General features: G+C 38.0%; 1 protein-coding gene across 1 annotated transcript in view; it reads left to right on the forward strand.

The window, feature by feature from the left end:
- Positions 1–800: 800 nt before the first annotated feature.
- Positions 801–14545, forward strand: part of sntb1 (syntrophin, basic 1) — a 36462-nt gene continuing 22717 nt past the window's right edge. Inside the window, exon 1 of the mRNA XM_059567539.1 lies at positions 801–1491. Coding sequence (XP_059423522.1) covers positions 987–1491 — 505 coding nt within the window. The 5' untranslated portion in view covers positions 801–986. The remainder of the gene's footprint in view (positions 1492–14545) is intronic.

Genomic DNA, 14545 nt, shown 5'->3' on the forward strand with positions numbered 1-14545 from the left:
GTGTGTGTGTGCTATTCTGTACTGGTCTCATGTTAGTGCAGTAACCAAGAAAAAACACTAGATGGCACTGAAAACTCAACTTTTAGCGTCACTTGAAAGTCGTGCGGTCTGGCGGACTGTTCATTTACAGTGTTTTGTTTACATATAACACATCCGTTTCTGTCACCTTGCTTGGAGATAATCATCACAAATAACTTTTTTCTCCATTACGCACATTCCACGACAACAGTGAGTCAATGTACAAAGCAACTTTCAGTTTTATTTAAAAACTGCACCGCAATTCGTGTGTATTACAACAGTGGAAATCTATGTTCCATACTTACACACAAGATGCTAATTATAGGTTTTGCGCTCTTAAAAGAACATGCTCTTTTTAAACATAACTTTATTTTATTGTAGCTGGCGTTTTACATTTTTTCAATGACCACAAACGTATGATTACAAGTGGCTGGGCGTTTTGACGTGACTTGAATAAACGCTGGTGAACATAAATCGCGTTCACGTTAGCCAGAAGTATTACCAGAACATTTCTAACAGCCAATACATTCTTTATAATTTCCAAACTGCTGATTTAGACTTCAAACGTTAGAAAGAATCGCAGATTGAATGATTTGAATGACCGTCTTTTATTGTAGAGGTAAGTTAGTGCTAAACACAGTTTAACACAAGACCAATGATGCCAACCTGAGATCAATGATGTACTTAACAGATGAATCACACAGACTTCAAACCGAACATTTCCTGACAGCGAGAGAGAGAGACAGAGAGAGAGAGAGAGAGAGAGAGAGAGAGAGAGAGAGAGAGTTCAGCATGGCCACACACAGGACAGGACATCTCAGACATTTGCTCCACCCAAAGAGGATATGCATGTGGAGCCTGTAGAGGGGCTGAAACTATCCAACCTGAATCACAACTTTTTCCCTGTCCGGGGGTAAAGTCCTGTGCGTGTGTATGAAATCCCATGGCATTTTAAGAATGCTTCAAAGATGGCGGTTTGTGGTAACAGAGTGCAGAAAAGTACATGTTTGGAAGTGCTAGTACGAGAGCGATGGCACGCGGTCCTGGCGAGTTTAAGCGACGCGTCGCTGACGCTCAGCTGCGAGGAGCCTGCGACCGACGCCAGCGTAAACCTGAACGGCATCACCACCAACGGCTCCTACAGTGACCAGCCGGACCCCACCAACAGTCCCAAAACTGTAAGGACTCCATACACGGATTCACAAGTTCCCGAAGCGATTGCGAACCGCAAGAGATGTGTCAAAGTGATCAAGCAGGAGCTCGGTGGATTAGGGATAAGCATCAAAGGCGGGAAGGAGAACAAGATGCCTATTCTGATTAGTAAAATATTCAGAGGTCTGGCTGCGGACCAGACTCAAGCGCTCTACGTGGGGGACGCGATACTGTCCGTGAACGCGATCGATCTGCGGGACGCCACGCACGACGAGGCGGTGCAGGTGCTGAAGAAAGCGGGCAGAGAGGTTATGCTGGAAGGTAAGGACGGAAGAAAGGCTAGGGAACTGTCAGTGGGGCTGCTGAGTTTTGAGTCAGGTGTGAATGGAACTGTGCTGAAGCATAAACAGCATTCACAAGGTAGATAAGTCTAAGGTAGATAAGCTGGTATGCTGTGCACACTTCCTCTCTAAAACCAGCAAGTTAGCCAGCTAAATACCATCTAGGAAACCATGTTAGACCATCCAGCCAGGCTGGTTTAAGTTGTGTTCATGAAGGTGCTGCAGACATGTCCTTCACTTACACCTGAATAAGGTCATTGCCAGAGTGATGGACGTGTTTGCTGTGCCCTCCGGTGTCGTGCATTAGGGATGAAAGCACCCTTGAGAGTGATAAAGCTATGAGATTCCCTTTCACTGCATCTTAAAAGCATACCTCAGATTTCAGAGGGACGTTCATAACTTTGCCACTCTCCAGGATGTTTTCATTCCGCTTAGTCATGTTGAAGGTTTTCAGCTGAAGATTTTAGGAAATGTGGCTCGACACACAGTGCCTTACAATTGCACTGAAACAGCAGCTAGAAAAAAAAAAATAGTTTACCATTTAAAAGTATGTGCAAAGTATGCAAACTTATTCAATTTATGCAAATTAAGAGCTAAGGTCATAGCACACTGTATTGAAATACTGGGCATATAATAGTGTTTAGAGATCAGAATGTGGGAGAGTTTTTAGTAAAGTGCAACAAATCAGGCAAATGTATTGTCTTTATTCAGTCAATGATACTATTGTAAGAATGCATCCTGTTGTAATCCATATTTCCGTGTTTTGTTCATCTTAAAATCCCAGTCACACAATAAATGCAAAAGCTCTTTCACTATCAGTCCTACTGCTCTGTTGCATTAGCTCTTCTCTGCTGAAAGACTTTAACCCCGTATTCTCAGAATTTACTTTATATGGACTTTAAGGGTTTTCCTGTGCACTGACCTGAGGGTCGGGATAGTCTCATTCTGTAAATAATTTAAACAGGGCATTGGAACTCAGCTGTGGATGTGTGCGTCAGTGTTTTGATTTCTGCATCTGACCTGTTGAAACACCATAAAAGTTTGACGGTTTTGACTATCAGATTACTCTGGAAATGGAACACTTACGTTTGTTGCTTTCAGGTTGATTCAAGCGACTAAATACCAAGATTTCATATCTATATTTGGTCTGTTCAGTGGCTTCAGAGCTCCCCACCTGACGTCTTTGTGACTAAGTGAACACAGATGTGCTGTAGTTTTTGTCATATTCTTCGGTCGCTGATGGGCTGATGGTGGGATCCATTAGGAGAAAAGAATATTGGAAATTCAATCTGTCCCTCACATCGTTCCAACATCGTTCCATACTTTCTTTCCTCCATGGAACACAAAAGAAGTTTAACACACTGCTTTGCCCGTTTGGACACTGCTTTTTCCAACCCAATCTCATGGAAGAAAAAGTAAACTTTTTTTCAAATTGGCAATTTCACACCAGTTTGTATGAAATTTTATGTTTTTTAGAAAAGAAACTAAAAATGATGGTCCACCACTAAACACAACCCTCAGATCATATGAAAATGTATGGATGAGATGGTACAAATTCCTAAAAAAATGGCCTCCAATTTAGCAAAAGATAAATAGCTGTGTGTTAAAGGGTTAGTTCACCCAATAATCAAAATTATGTCATTAATAACTCACCATCATGTCATTCTAAACCAGTGAGATCTCCGTTTATCTTCGGAACACAGTATTAAGATATTTTAGATTTAGTCTGAGAGCTCTCAGTCCCTCCATTGAAACTGTGTGTACGGTATACTGTCCATGTCCAGAAAGGTAAGAAAAACATCATCAAAGTAGTCCATGTGACATCAGAGGGTCAGTTAGAATTTTTTGAAGCATCGAAAATACATTTTGGTCCAAAAATAGCAAAAACTACGACTTTGATGATGTTTTTTTACCTTTCTGGACATGGACAGTAGACCGTACACACAGTTTCAATGGAGGGACTGAGAGCTCTCGGACTAAATCTAAAGTATCTTAAACAGTGTTCCGAAGATGAATGGAGGTCTCACGGGTTTGGAACGACATGAGGGTGAGTTATTAATGACATAGTTTTGATTATTGGGTGAACTAACCCTTTAACTTTACCCATGGAGCGATAGTGAACGATGAGTTTGTCATCAAGTTGCTGGCCAGGTTTGATGTTAATGTGTCTCATAAACAATCCTGGTTTGTTTTGGATTTAAGTATATGCATAATCAAATTGCATAAATGAAATTTGAAAGCTACGCCGAAAATCAGAATTTCCAGTGAACAACTTAAATTTTGGCCTTTTCAACACACAAACCTATCACATGACTTCAAAGACATCAAATGTAGGGCTCTAGTAATATGGAGTGCTTTTATGATTCAGTTTGGAGCTTGACAAACCTAGTCACCATGAAATTTCACTACAGAAAAAAAAAACAGAAAAGTAAATTATGATTGAATTCAAATTTTTGGGTGAACTATTGCTTTAAATCCTTTACATACCTGACTTATTAAAAAAAAAAAAAAATCAAAAACAAGCTTGGTACTTTTGCCTTATTTTTGTTGTAGTCCTTTTTTAAAAGGATTCATACAAGCATGAATCTGATTCCTATTGAGCACTCATGTTATCATCAGCACACTTTGAAAAATTGCTGAAACATTTCACTAGTTAGACTCATTATTGCAAATCTTCAAACAGAAATTCTGATTTAAAAGGAAAAAAAAAACCAACTAGTGTTAACATTAGAGATTATAGTTTCAACCAATTTCAGTGAACACAGCATCTAATATATCAAACTACTGTTGTCCATCTGACTCACTATTGTGCTCAAGCAAGTGGGTTTTGCATGTCAAATCAAGGCCCTTGATTCCTCTCTCCTGTCCTTGGGATTTGGCTTCTTTGAATAATTCACTTTGACATTTCTTGCCAGAAATATCTGCACATCCTTTTACTCCCAGAGATGTACTACACCCAGCTTGTATTTTACCCTGTCACCACTCTATCAATCAACACCATCTTCTTTTAACTGACTCCCTGATGCCTTTCCATACTCTTTGTCTATATCCTTGAGAAACACATTTGTCCTGGGGGATGAGTCAATGTCTTTGGCAAAATTACAGAGCCAGTCACATTGAAGTCAAGGTCTCTGGATGATAATAAAGAAAAATAAGAGCAGTCTCAAGCAATTTGACAGGGTGATGATAGCTACCTGTCTATGTGTGCGCCAAAAAAGTTAAATTCTCAATTTAAGCAAAGGACTCTTTTGTAGTTTTTGCAGCACCACTTCATGCCTCAAATGAGCAATTTACCAATCGAAGTCCAAAAAGGGCTTTTTTCTCCCTCTTTTAACAATGAATCCCATTCTTAAAAACCCAGGCAGTTTGTAATGAGGCTGACCAGATAAACACAGCACACAAAAAGCTGCTTGTGTGTACGCCTGATGTTTTATGAAGATAAATTAAATGTGTGTTCAGGCGCTGAGTGTTCAACAACACACTATTGTACTGAAAATAATTGCATATGAAATGAATAGTACTGTAGACTAGGGTTGTTTTGAAAAAAAAAATTGATTTGAGTGCCTGCATTCATAGAAATGCTTTAAACTAGAATCACTTGCTCCCTAAAAACACCCAATTACCATGGTAAGTGAAGAGTCGTCGTAGAAGCCTAGACAAAGAAATGGGGATAATGAAATGCTCTGGAAGTCAAAGCACATTCTCAATGTTACTAGTGCGAAGCATGACAGCGTGACTCTGCAAACAGTTTTAGTTATCTTACCTATGATAGATGCATGAGACAAAGGCACGAATAAATCTTTCCTGGAATGTGGCACCTTATGCTTTCTGTTCTCTCTCATTCGCCCATGTTTTCAATATTGTAAATAAATGATAAAGTGAGAGAGAATGAGACAGGGATTGGAATGAGGGCTAGTCTGTTAAAGAGGGAGGGGAACGTGTGGTAAAGACCAAGCTCACAAGTCACATGACCTCGTTTTTAAAGCATGCTCTATATACAGGGAGCAGGGACAACACATTTGCACTTCATTCAAGATCAGGACCCATATGTATAAAACTTCTTAGAAATGCCTTCAAGAATAGTCTTAAGCTTTGACTTGAGTGTCAAAAAATTCTTAGTAAAAAGTAGGACTTTTCTAAGAGTAGAAGACTTTTACAAAAGCAACTTTCAGTCAAGTCTAAGACTGATTCTTAAGTGTTGACTGAGGTGACACTTAAGTGTTGTGAACTACGAAGGACTACTATGATTTCAACACAAAATGGCTGACCTTGACCTCTGCCAATAGTGAGCCTGCTCATGTGAAGTCACAGCAGCACAACATAAATCATTTAATGTTACTACAATAAAATAATTTAATTAAGGCACTGGAATATTCGAATATTTAAATTATATATATATATATATATATATATATATTTATTTATTTATTATTATTATTATATTTTTTTTATGCTTTGCATTGTGCAAAATGATCACAAATTATTATCAATGCTTCATTTTCTATTGGTATGTCTCCTCGTTTACAGTTGGAGCAACTCAAACATGAGTTCCATCAGTGGCTCCAACAACTCCAGGGAAGCCCACAATCCTCATAACATAAGTGATGCCCGGCCTATGAAATTTGACATGTTTACCCTTAATTAAAGGGTAACTAAACCCTAAACCAACTTTTTTTAGTTAATGATCTGTAAGAGTGGGGCTTTATTAGTGCTGTTCATTGATTCTAGTAACTTTTTTGACATTTGAGTATAAAGTATTTTAATTCTACAATATATGGTGTAAAAAGATCTGAGTGCTGCCCTCTTCAGGTAGAATGGTGGCTACTGCTACTGTGGATACTGATTTTTCCTATTGGATGTTTGCGGTGGTAAGGGACGTAAGCGGTGACAGGTGACGTAAGCAGTTTCCAGCTCACCATGCCCCTTGGTACGAGCTACCACGCCCATGGCAGTATAAAACCATCTTATTCCGTCAAAATGACTGTAGTGAGTCAGGAGATTGAATTGCGAGTATTGAAAACAATCAGGATAGAGTATTTTAGCATCTATTTAGCATAGCATTTATATAGTTATTTAGTCGTGGCCTAGTGGTTAGAGAGTTTGACTCTTAACTCTAGGATTGTGGGTTTGAGTCTCGGGCCGGCAATACCTGACTTAGGTGCCCTTGAGCAAGGCATTGAACCCCCAACTTCTCCCCGGGCGTCGCAGCATAAATGGCTGCCCACTGCTCAGGGTGTGTGTGTGTGTCTGTTCACAGTGTGTGTGTGTTCACTGCTGTGTGTGTGCACTTTGGATGGGTTAAATGCAGAGCACGAATTCTGAGTATGGGTCACCATACTTGGCTGTATGTCACATCACTTTCATTTAGATTATTTTGTGTAGCCTATGTAGTTAATTAGCATAGTTGTTAGTGTAACATTATTATTGTTAGAAGCATATTTAGTTAGTAGCTTAGTATTGCATCAGTTAGGATAGCTTCACGTTAGCGTAGATTTATCTGTATTTAGTACAGTGGTCAGGATGGTACGTAGGTGTACAGTCGTGGCCAAAAGTTTTGAGAATTACATTAATATTAGTTTTCAAAAAGTATGCTGCTAAACTGCTTTTAGATCTTTGTTTCAGTTGTTTCTGTGATGTACTGAAATATAATTACAAGCACTTCATACGTTTCAAAGGCTTTTGTCGACAATTACATGACATTTATGCAAAGAGTCAGTATTTGCAGTGTTGGCCCTTCTTTTTCAGGACCTCTGCAATTCGACTGGGCATGCTCTCAATCAACTTCTGGGCCAAATCCTGACTGATAGCAACCCATTCTTTCATAATCACTTCTTGGAGTTTGTCAGAATTAGTGGGTTTTTGTTTTTTCCACCCGCCTCTTGAGGATTGACCACAAGTTCTCAATGGGATTAAGATCTGGGGAGTTTCCAGGCCATGGAATCAAAATTTCAACATTCTGGTCCCCGAGCCACTTAGTTATCACTTTTGCCTTATGGCACGGTGCTCCATCGTGCTGGAAATTGCATTGTTCTTCACCAAACTGTTGTTGGATTGTTGGAAGAAGTTGCTGTTGGAGGGTGTTTTGGTACCATTCTTTATTCATGGCTGTTTTTGGGCAGAATTGTGAGTGAGCCCACACCCTTGGATGAGAAGCAACCCCACACATGAATGGTGTCAGGATGCTTTACTGTTGGCATGACACAGGACTGATGGTAGCGCTCACCTTTTCTTCTACGGACAAGCCTTTTTCCAGATGCCCCAAACAATCGGAAAGGGGCTCCATCAGAGAATATGACTTTGCCCGAGTCCTCAGCAGTCCATTCACTATACTTTCTGCAGAAGATCAATCTGTCCCTGATGTTTTTTTTGGAGAGAAGTGGCTTCTTTGCTGCCCTTCTTGACACCAGGCCATCTTCCAAAAGTCTTCGCCTCACTGTGCGTGCAGATGCGCTCACACCTGCCTACTGCCATTCCTGAGCACACGTTTCTTTGCAGGTCACCATGGTTAACAATGGAAGAACAATGATTTCAAGCATCACCCTCCTTTTAACATGTCAAGTCTGCCATTCTAACCCAATCAGCCTGACATAATGATCTCCAGCTTTGTGCTCGTCAACATTTTCACCTGAGTTAACAAGACGATTACTGAAATGATCTCAGCAGGTCCTTTAATGACAGCAATGAAATGCAGTGGAAAGGTTTTTTTGGGATTAAGTTCATTTTCATGGCAAAAAAGGACTATGCAATTCATCTGATCACTCTTCATAACATTCTGGAGTATATGCAAATTGCTATTATAAAAACTTAAGCAGCAACTTTTCCAATTTCCAATATTTATGTAATTCTCAAAAGTTTTGGCCACGACTGTAGTGTTGCTGGTTGCAACATCACTGCTGGACTGCATAGTTTTCCAGCAGACTTGAAAATTAGGTGCCAGTGGTTGCATGCACTTGGTCTGGAAGACCCCGATTTCCCACCTAGAGCTGGAGTGTGCAAACTGCATTTTACACGGGATTGCTTCTCCAACGCAATGGAGGTGGAAATGGGCTTCTCCACACAGCTCGCGCTGAAAAGCAACGCAGTGCCTTACTCAGAGACTGGCCCCATTCTCTCTTGGGCAGCTGCTTCGCTAGCATCGTCGGAAGTTTGAGCCAGCGGCTTGAATTGATATGGCTCAGTCCACAGACACCTCGACATCCTCCACTTCAGGTGAAGGTGGGGAAAAAAAGTCCTCTACTTCAAATGAACGCTCTGTTGCAAAGCTACTTGCATCACTACAGTCACTCTCCATTTTAGCGACTCTGACAGCAGCTGTCAATCAATCCGTCACTGCGGGTCTCAGGTTCACGCCCCACCCGCTCAGCCCCGCCCTCGGTACGTCCCCTCTATCTCCGCTCTGCTCTGCCCACTTTTCAGCATTTTTCAAATATTGCCAGTGGGTGGAGTCAGGCTCTGACCAGGGGTTTAGTTACACTTTAAAAAAATAATAATAACAATTCGTCACTTAGTCTATTTACATTTATGCACTTAGCACATGCTTTTATCCAAAGCAACTTAGTGTATTAAGGCTACACTTTATTTTTTTTAACCAACATGTGTGTTTCCCGGGAATCAAACCCACAAACTTTTGTGCTATTGATGCAGTGCTCTACCACTGAGCCACAGTTTTTGTGATAATGCAATGAAACACGCCTAATTGTAAGGTCTTAATTTTTGGCCATGCTGTCATCAAATAAATTATGAACATGTCCAAAAACAATAGGACCAATGAAATATTAAAGTTGTCTCAAATCCAAAGAGATATTCTTTAAAAGTTAAGAGTCAACCATGCCCTCCGAAAGCGGCTCATTCTAACACGCCCCCACATCTCTACATCACTTTGTGGGAAGATTTCCATAATGCTGCCCAAATGTTCATGCAAGGAAAGAAGGCATAACTTTTATTCTCTCTGTTGCCGCCACCGCCATGTTGTGGAGACACTGTGTTTTGTTGTGAAAGCAAAACTACTTTCGCTTTTACAACTAGAAATCAGTGGTTAAGTTATATTTAAGAGAAAGAAAGAAAAGTGACGTGACATTCAGCCAAGTATGGTGACCAATACTCAGAATTTGTGCTCTGCATTTAACCCATCTGAAGTGCACACACACAGAGCAGTGAACAAACACACACGCACTGTGAACACACACCCGGAGCAGTGGGAAGCCATTCATGCTGCGGCGCCCGGGGAGCAGTTGGGGGTTCGGTGCCTTGCTCAAGGGCACCTCAGTCGTGGTATTGAAGGAGGAGAGAGAACTACAATTCTTGCAGGCCCAAGACTCAACAACACTGTTTACAACACTGTTCTGGTAAAGTTCAGCCCAAATATAAATGCACACATCTGAAATAATATTCAGATGTGTGCAGCGCATTTTGCGGAGGACAAGGAGTGTTTCTTGTGAGAGTAGCCTACAATGCCGATGTCTGTTTCTATGAAGTGGGGCAGTTCCAACTTTGCAAGGACAGTCAGGCGGTTCTGACTCACAGCCTGTTAGTGCATTTTCATATTTAAAGAATTTGCCACTGATGATTCAATCATGAGTTTTGAGTAGTGTAGAGTAGCGTTTGTTGCTTTTCGCTGACCAATCAGCATACACCTCGCTTTTTAGAACGATGAGCTTTGTAAAAATCAATGCGTTTCAGAAGAGAGGGTATAGAGGAGCAACATTAATGCACATTATGTGGAAAATAATGTTTATTGAACCTTAAACTGCATAAACATTGCAAATACACAAACTAATCTTCTTTTTTAGCAACGTTATATGACCCCTTTAATAACTTATGTTGTAGTCAATGTACCAATGTTGTCAACTTTGTCACTATGTTTAGTGACTTCCTCACCACTTTAGAGATTTTTTCAAAAGCCTAGCAACAAAACCAATTTCTTGGAAAAAGCTTATCTACATTCCGAGACACTCCCATGACGTCATAAAGGCGAGTTCACTGATCTATATAAATATAGATCAGTAAACTGACATTTATGAGGTCATCTAGCGACATTAGGTGACCAGTTTTAGTTACTTTTAATTGAAAGCAGTTGGCAAAACTGGTCAAATGGTAAAAATTAAATTACTACTTTAATTTCTGTCTCAACACTTTATCTTACCTTTATGAATCACACTCTTATTAGAAATAAGAGTCTAGAAATAATAACTACATTCTTAGAATTTTGACACACTTAAGACAAAATGTTTTACTCTGAGCAGCTTTATATGGCCCCAGATAATTTTACCTTAGTACTTATTGCCCAGTTAGTTAATGGTTAAGGTAAGTGTAAGTTCAAAACATTCAAAGCAATATCATTTCCTTGATTCAGCCTGGAACGTGACTCGGCCAGTCCTTAACATTCCCTATAACAAAAGTTTAGATGACAAAGGAATTTATATTCTCAATCAAAGTCAACTGCACATTTCTTTCTATTTTATCTTTTCTGGACTCCTTTCTAATGGTTAAATGAAATTGTTGGAATTATAAAGCATGTCTAATTAATTAAAAGCGTGCAACTTAAACAATTTACATCAATTAATTAAGGTGAGACACTGCAGGCAAAAACACTGTTTTTTCAAGCACCTGTCAATTTTGAGAGTTTGGGCTTTTTGGTTTTTCATAAAATGCTTTTTCAAACTAGTGGAAGGAAAACATCCAAAAGACACTGTTAAGTGTTTCTTTTATAGCACTTTATCTGTTTGTGTCAAGAGATTTCAATTAAAATACATATTTTTAAAGGCCGTTTTCTCAAAATGAGTTTTTTCTTCAACACTGAGCCATAAATCTCCACTTCAGTAGCACTTACACACACCAAACTTGACATTTTTATTCCTGTCTATATTCTGAAGGATTTTACAGAGGGATTTGTTCATATATATTTTCCTTGATTTTATACAACATTTTATTCCCCCCAAAATTGTGAAAATATATTGTTTTCTGGCTGTTCAAAGTATTTTCTGAATTATGGAGTGACAAAAAAAGATAACCAGAATTCCCTCTGTAAAAACATTTGACTCTAATATGTCAAAAAAATTAAACAAAAAATTTGAAACTGACTTCATCTAGTGTTCAGATTTTTGTACTAGACATTTATGCAAATTAGCACATATTTCATTAAATAATGCCTCATTTGCATATTTAAACATAACATTTTTGAAAACTTGTAATACAAAAAATGTTTGCAATAATCAATGTAATCAATCAACTGGGTAAGTAAGGTGATAACTATTAGTTTTTTTTTTGCCCTATTCACCTGCAGTGTCTCGCCTTAAAAGTTTAACAAAAATGACATGTTTAGGGTCCTATGAAATGTTTTATTTTTTTCTAGCCTTATGTTTATTTTTTATCAAATTCTGTGTTTTAGCATGTCTAATTATTTGAAAAGCATAAAACAAGTTTAATTTATTCTTACAATAGCCTTATGATTTTTTTCCCTCAGAAATTCTGTGTTGTTTATTTACATTTTTAAGGCATAAAACATTCATATAATTTCTATTAATTAATGTACATTAAACCACACATATATATATATATATATATATATATATATATATATAGTAGCTAGGGATGTAACGATTCAATCAACTCACGATTTGGTTCGATTCACGATTTTGATTTCATGATTCAATTCACGATTTTATTTTATTTTTAAACGAAATGAGATTTAATATAAATTAAAAATTAAATGTGTCCTTTTATTATTGCTTGGACAAAATGCTGCACTTTCTTGAAGTGAAACTATAATATACTATTCAATTCAAGTTTATTTGTATAGCGCTTTTTATGATACAAATCATTGCAAAGCAACTACAGAAAATTAAGCTTCTACAATATTTAGTAGTAGCTTATCAGTGGTGACTGTCAGTTTATGTGCATATGACAGGAATTTTAAGAAAAATTAATACAAGACGTAGTCAACCAGACGATGAACACTATTAACAGCAATTATTATATTATGTAATCACACTTGTAGCAATATTTGTTAGTTCTGTATGTTGTTTCAGGGTTAGCATCATTTGAGGTCCTCTGAGGGGTTGGCATCGTCTCTTCTCAGGTGTTCTGGATCCAGATTTGATCTTTTTTTTAATCCTAGTTATCACGGGATGTAAATCCCATGGCAAAACAGAGAAACAAATAGAGACATAATTAGCATAGCTGCTGTTCCAGCCAGGTAAAAGTAATTAGTTAAAGCTAAAGATTAATAATGCGCATTTGATCAGATACAACTTCAGTCACAAATTATGAGATGCATTATTCGAATGCTTGGTGAAAGAGATATGTTTTTAATCTAGATTTAAACAGAGAGAGTGTGTCTGAACCCCGAACATTATCAGGAAGGCTAATCCAGAGTTTGGGAGCCAAATGTGAAAAAGCTCTACCTCCTTTAGTGGACTTTGCTATCCTAGGAACTACCAAAAGTCCAGCGTTTTGTGACCTTAGGGAGCGTGATGGATTGTAACGTGATATAAGGCTAGTTAGGTACGCAGCAGCTAAACAATTTAGGGCCTTATAGGTAAGTAATGATAATTTGTAACTGATACGAAACTTAATAGGTAGCAAGTGCAGAGACTGTAAAATTGGAGTAATATGATAATATTTCCTTGACCTGGTAAGGACTCTAGCTGTTGCATTTTGGACTACCTGTAGCTTGTTTATTGAAGATGCAGGACAATCACCTAAAAGTGCATTACAATAGTCCAGCTTTTCTTCATCAGAAACCGGTAACATGTTTCGTAGCTTGGCAATGTTTCTAAAATGGAAGAATCCTGTTTTTGTAAAATGGGAAATATGGTTTTCAAAAGACAAGTTGCTGTCTAATATAACACCCAGATTTTTGACTGTAGAGGAAGTAACAGTACATCCGTCTAGTTGCAGATTGTAATCTACAAGATTCTGTGTAGTATTTTTTGGTCCAATAAGTAATATCTCTGTCTTATCTGAATTTAATAGGAGAAAATTATTTGTCATCCAATCTTTTACATTTTTAACACACTCTGTTAGCTTAGATAATTTAGAAGTTTCATCTGGTCGTGTTGAGATATATAGTTGAGTATCATCAGCATAACAGTGGAAACTAATCCCGTATTTTCTAATAATATTACCAAGGGGCAACATGTATATTGAAAATTGATAGTATAGCACTTGCATATTATTGCTCTTTTGTTTGTTTTGATTGCTTCTATTGTCCTCATTTGTAAGTCGCTTTGGATAAAAGCATCTGGTAAATAACATTTAAATATAATGTAAATGTAAATAATAAAACTAAATTGAAAAAAAAAAATAACACAAATAAAATAAATCTCTTCATATAAACAAAATAATGCTTTGTCTGTGCTCTTTCAATTTAAAATTAGAGGCAACCACTGCATTTTAAAAACAAACAAAGATGCTGCATACATGCAACATGAGCAGTTTTTAATATAAATTATATTTTTACATTTTGAAGCAAAAACAGAATGATTTGACCTGTTTTGTGCTACACAAACTACACATAAAATATCTGCATGAAACAGCAGACGAGCTGAATGTGACACAGATTCACTCTCTGCCAGCAGGTGGCGCTTAAAGCGTTTCCTTGGTTTCTGCTGTAAACAAAACAGCGCTACTTTTTTTTTTTGCACTTATGACCTTTAATATGCATTAAGGGGCAGTCACACTAGACTTTCAACGTGCAAAAGTTTTCCGGACACCGCTGCGAATATGGGCGGTAACTGGAGAGAACATGAAGCACCAATGTTTCCCCTCAGTTATCACAACATGGATTCCGATGTGCTTGTACTGTGTCTTTTGCGAAGGCGTCGAAAGTGTCTTATTATATTGTACTCATGGTCTCTCTCTCTGTATATAAATATATACACACTAAGCAATAAATGATAAAATGCATTCAAATGTACCATCTGTTCCTGTTTCCACTGACACTGCGAACCATGCAGCTTCTTTTTTTATTTTATTTTTATAATCTTTTAAAGATGTATTATGTTAAATAGGATGCTGCACTGTGGCTAAAATGA

This window comes from Carassius carassius, chromosome 15, assembly GCF_963082965.1.
Source record: "Carassius carassius chromosome 15, fCarCar2.1, whole genome shotgun sequence".
In the NCBI taxonomy this organism is placed as follows: Eukaryota; Metazoa; Chordata; class Actinopteri; order Cypriniformes; family Cyprinidae; genus Carassius; species Carassius carassius.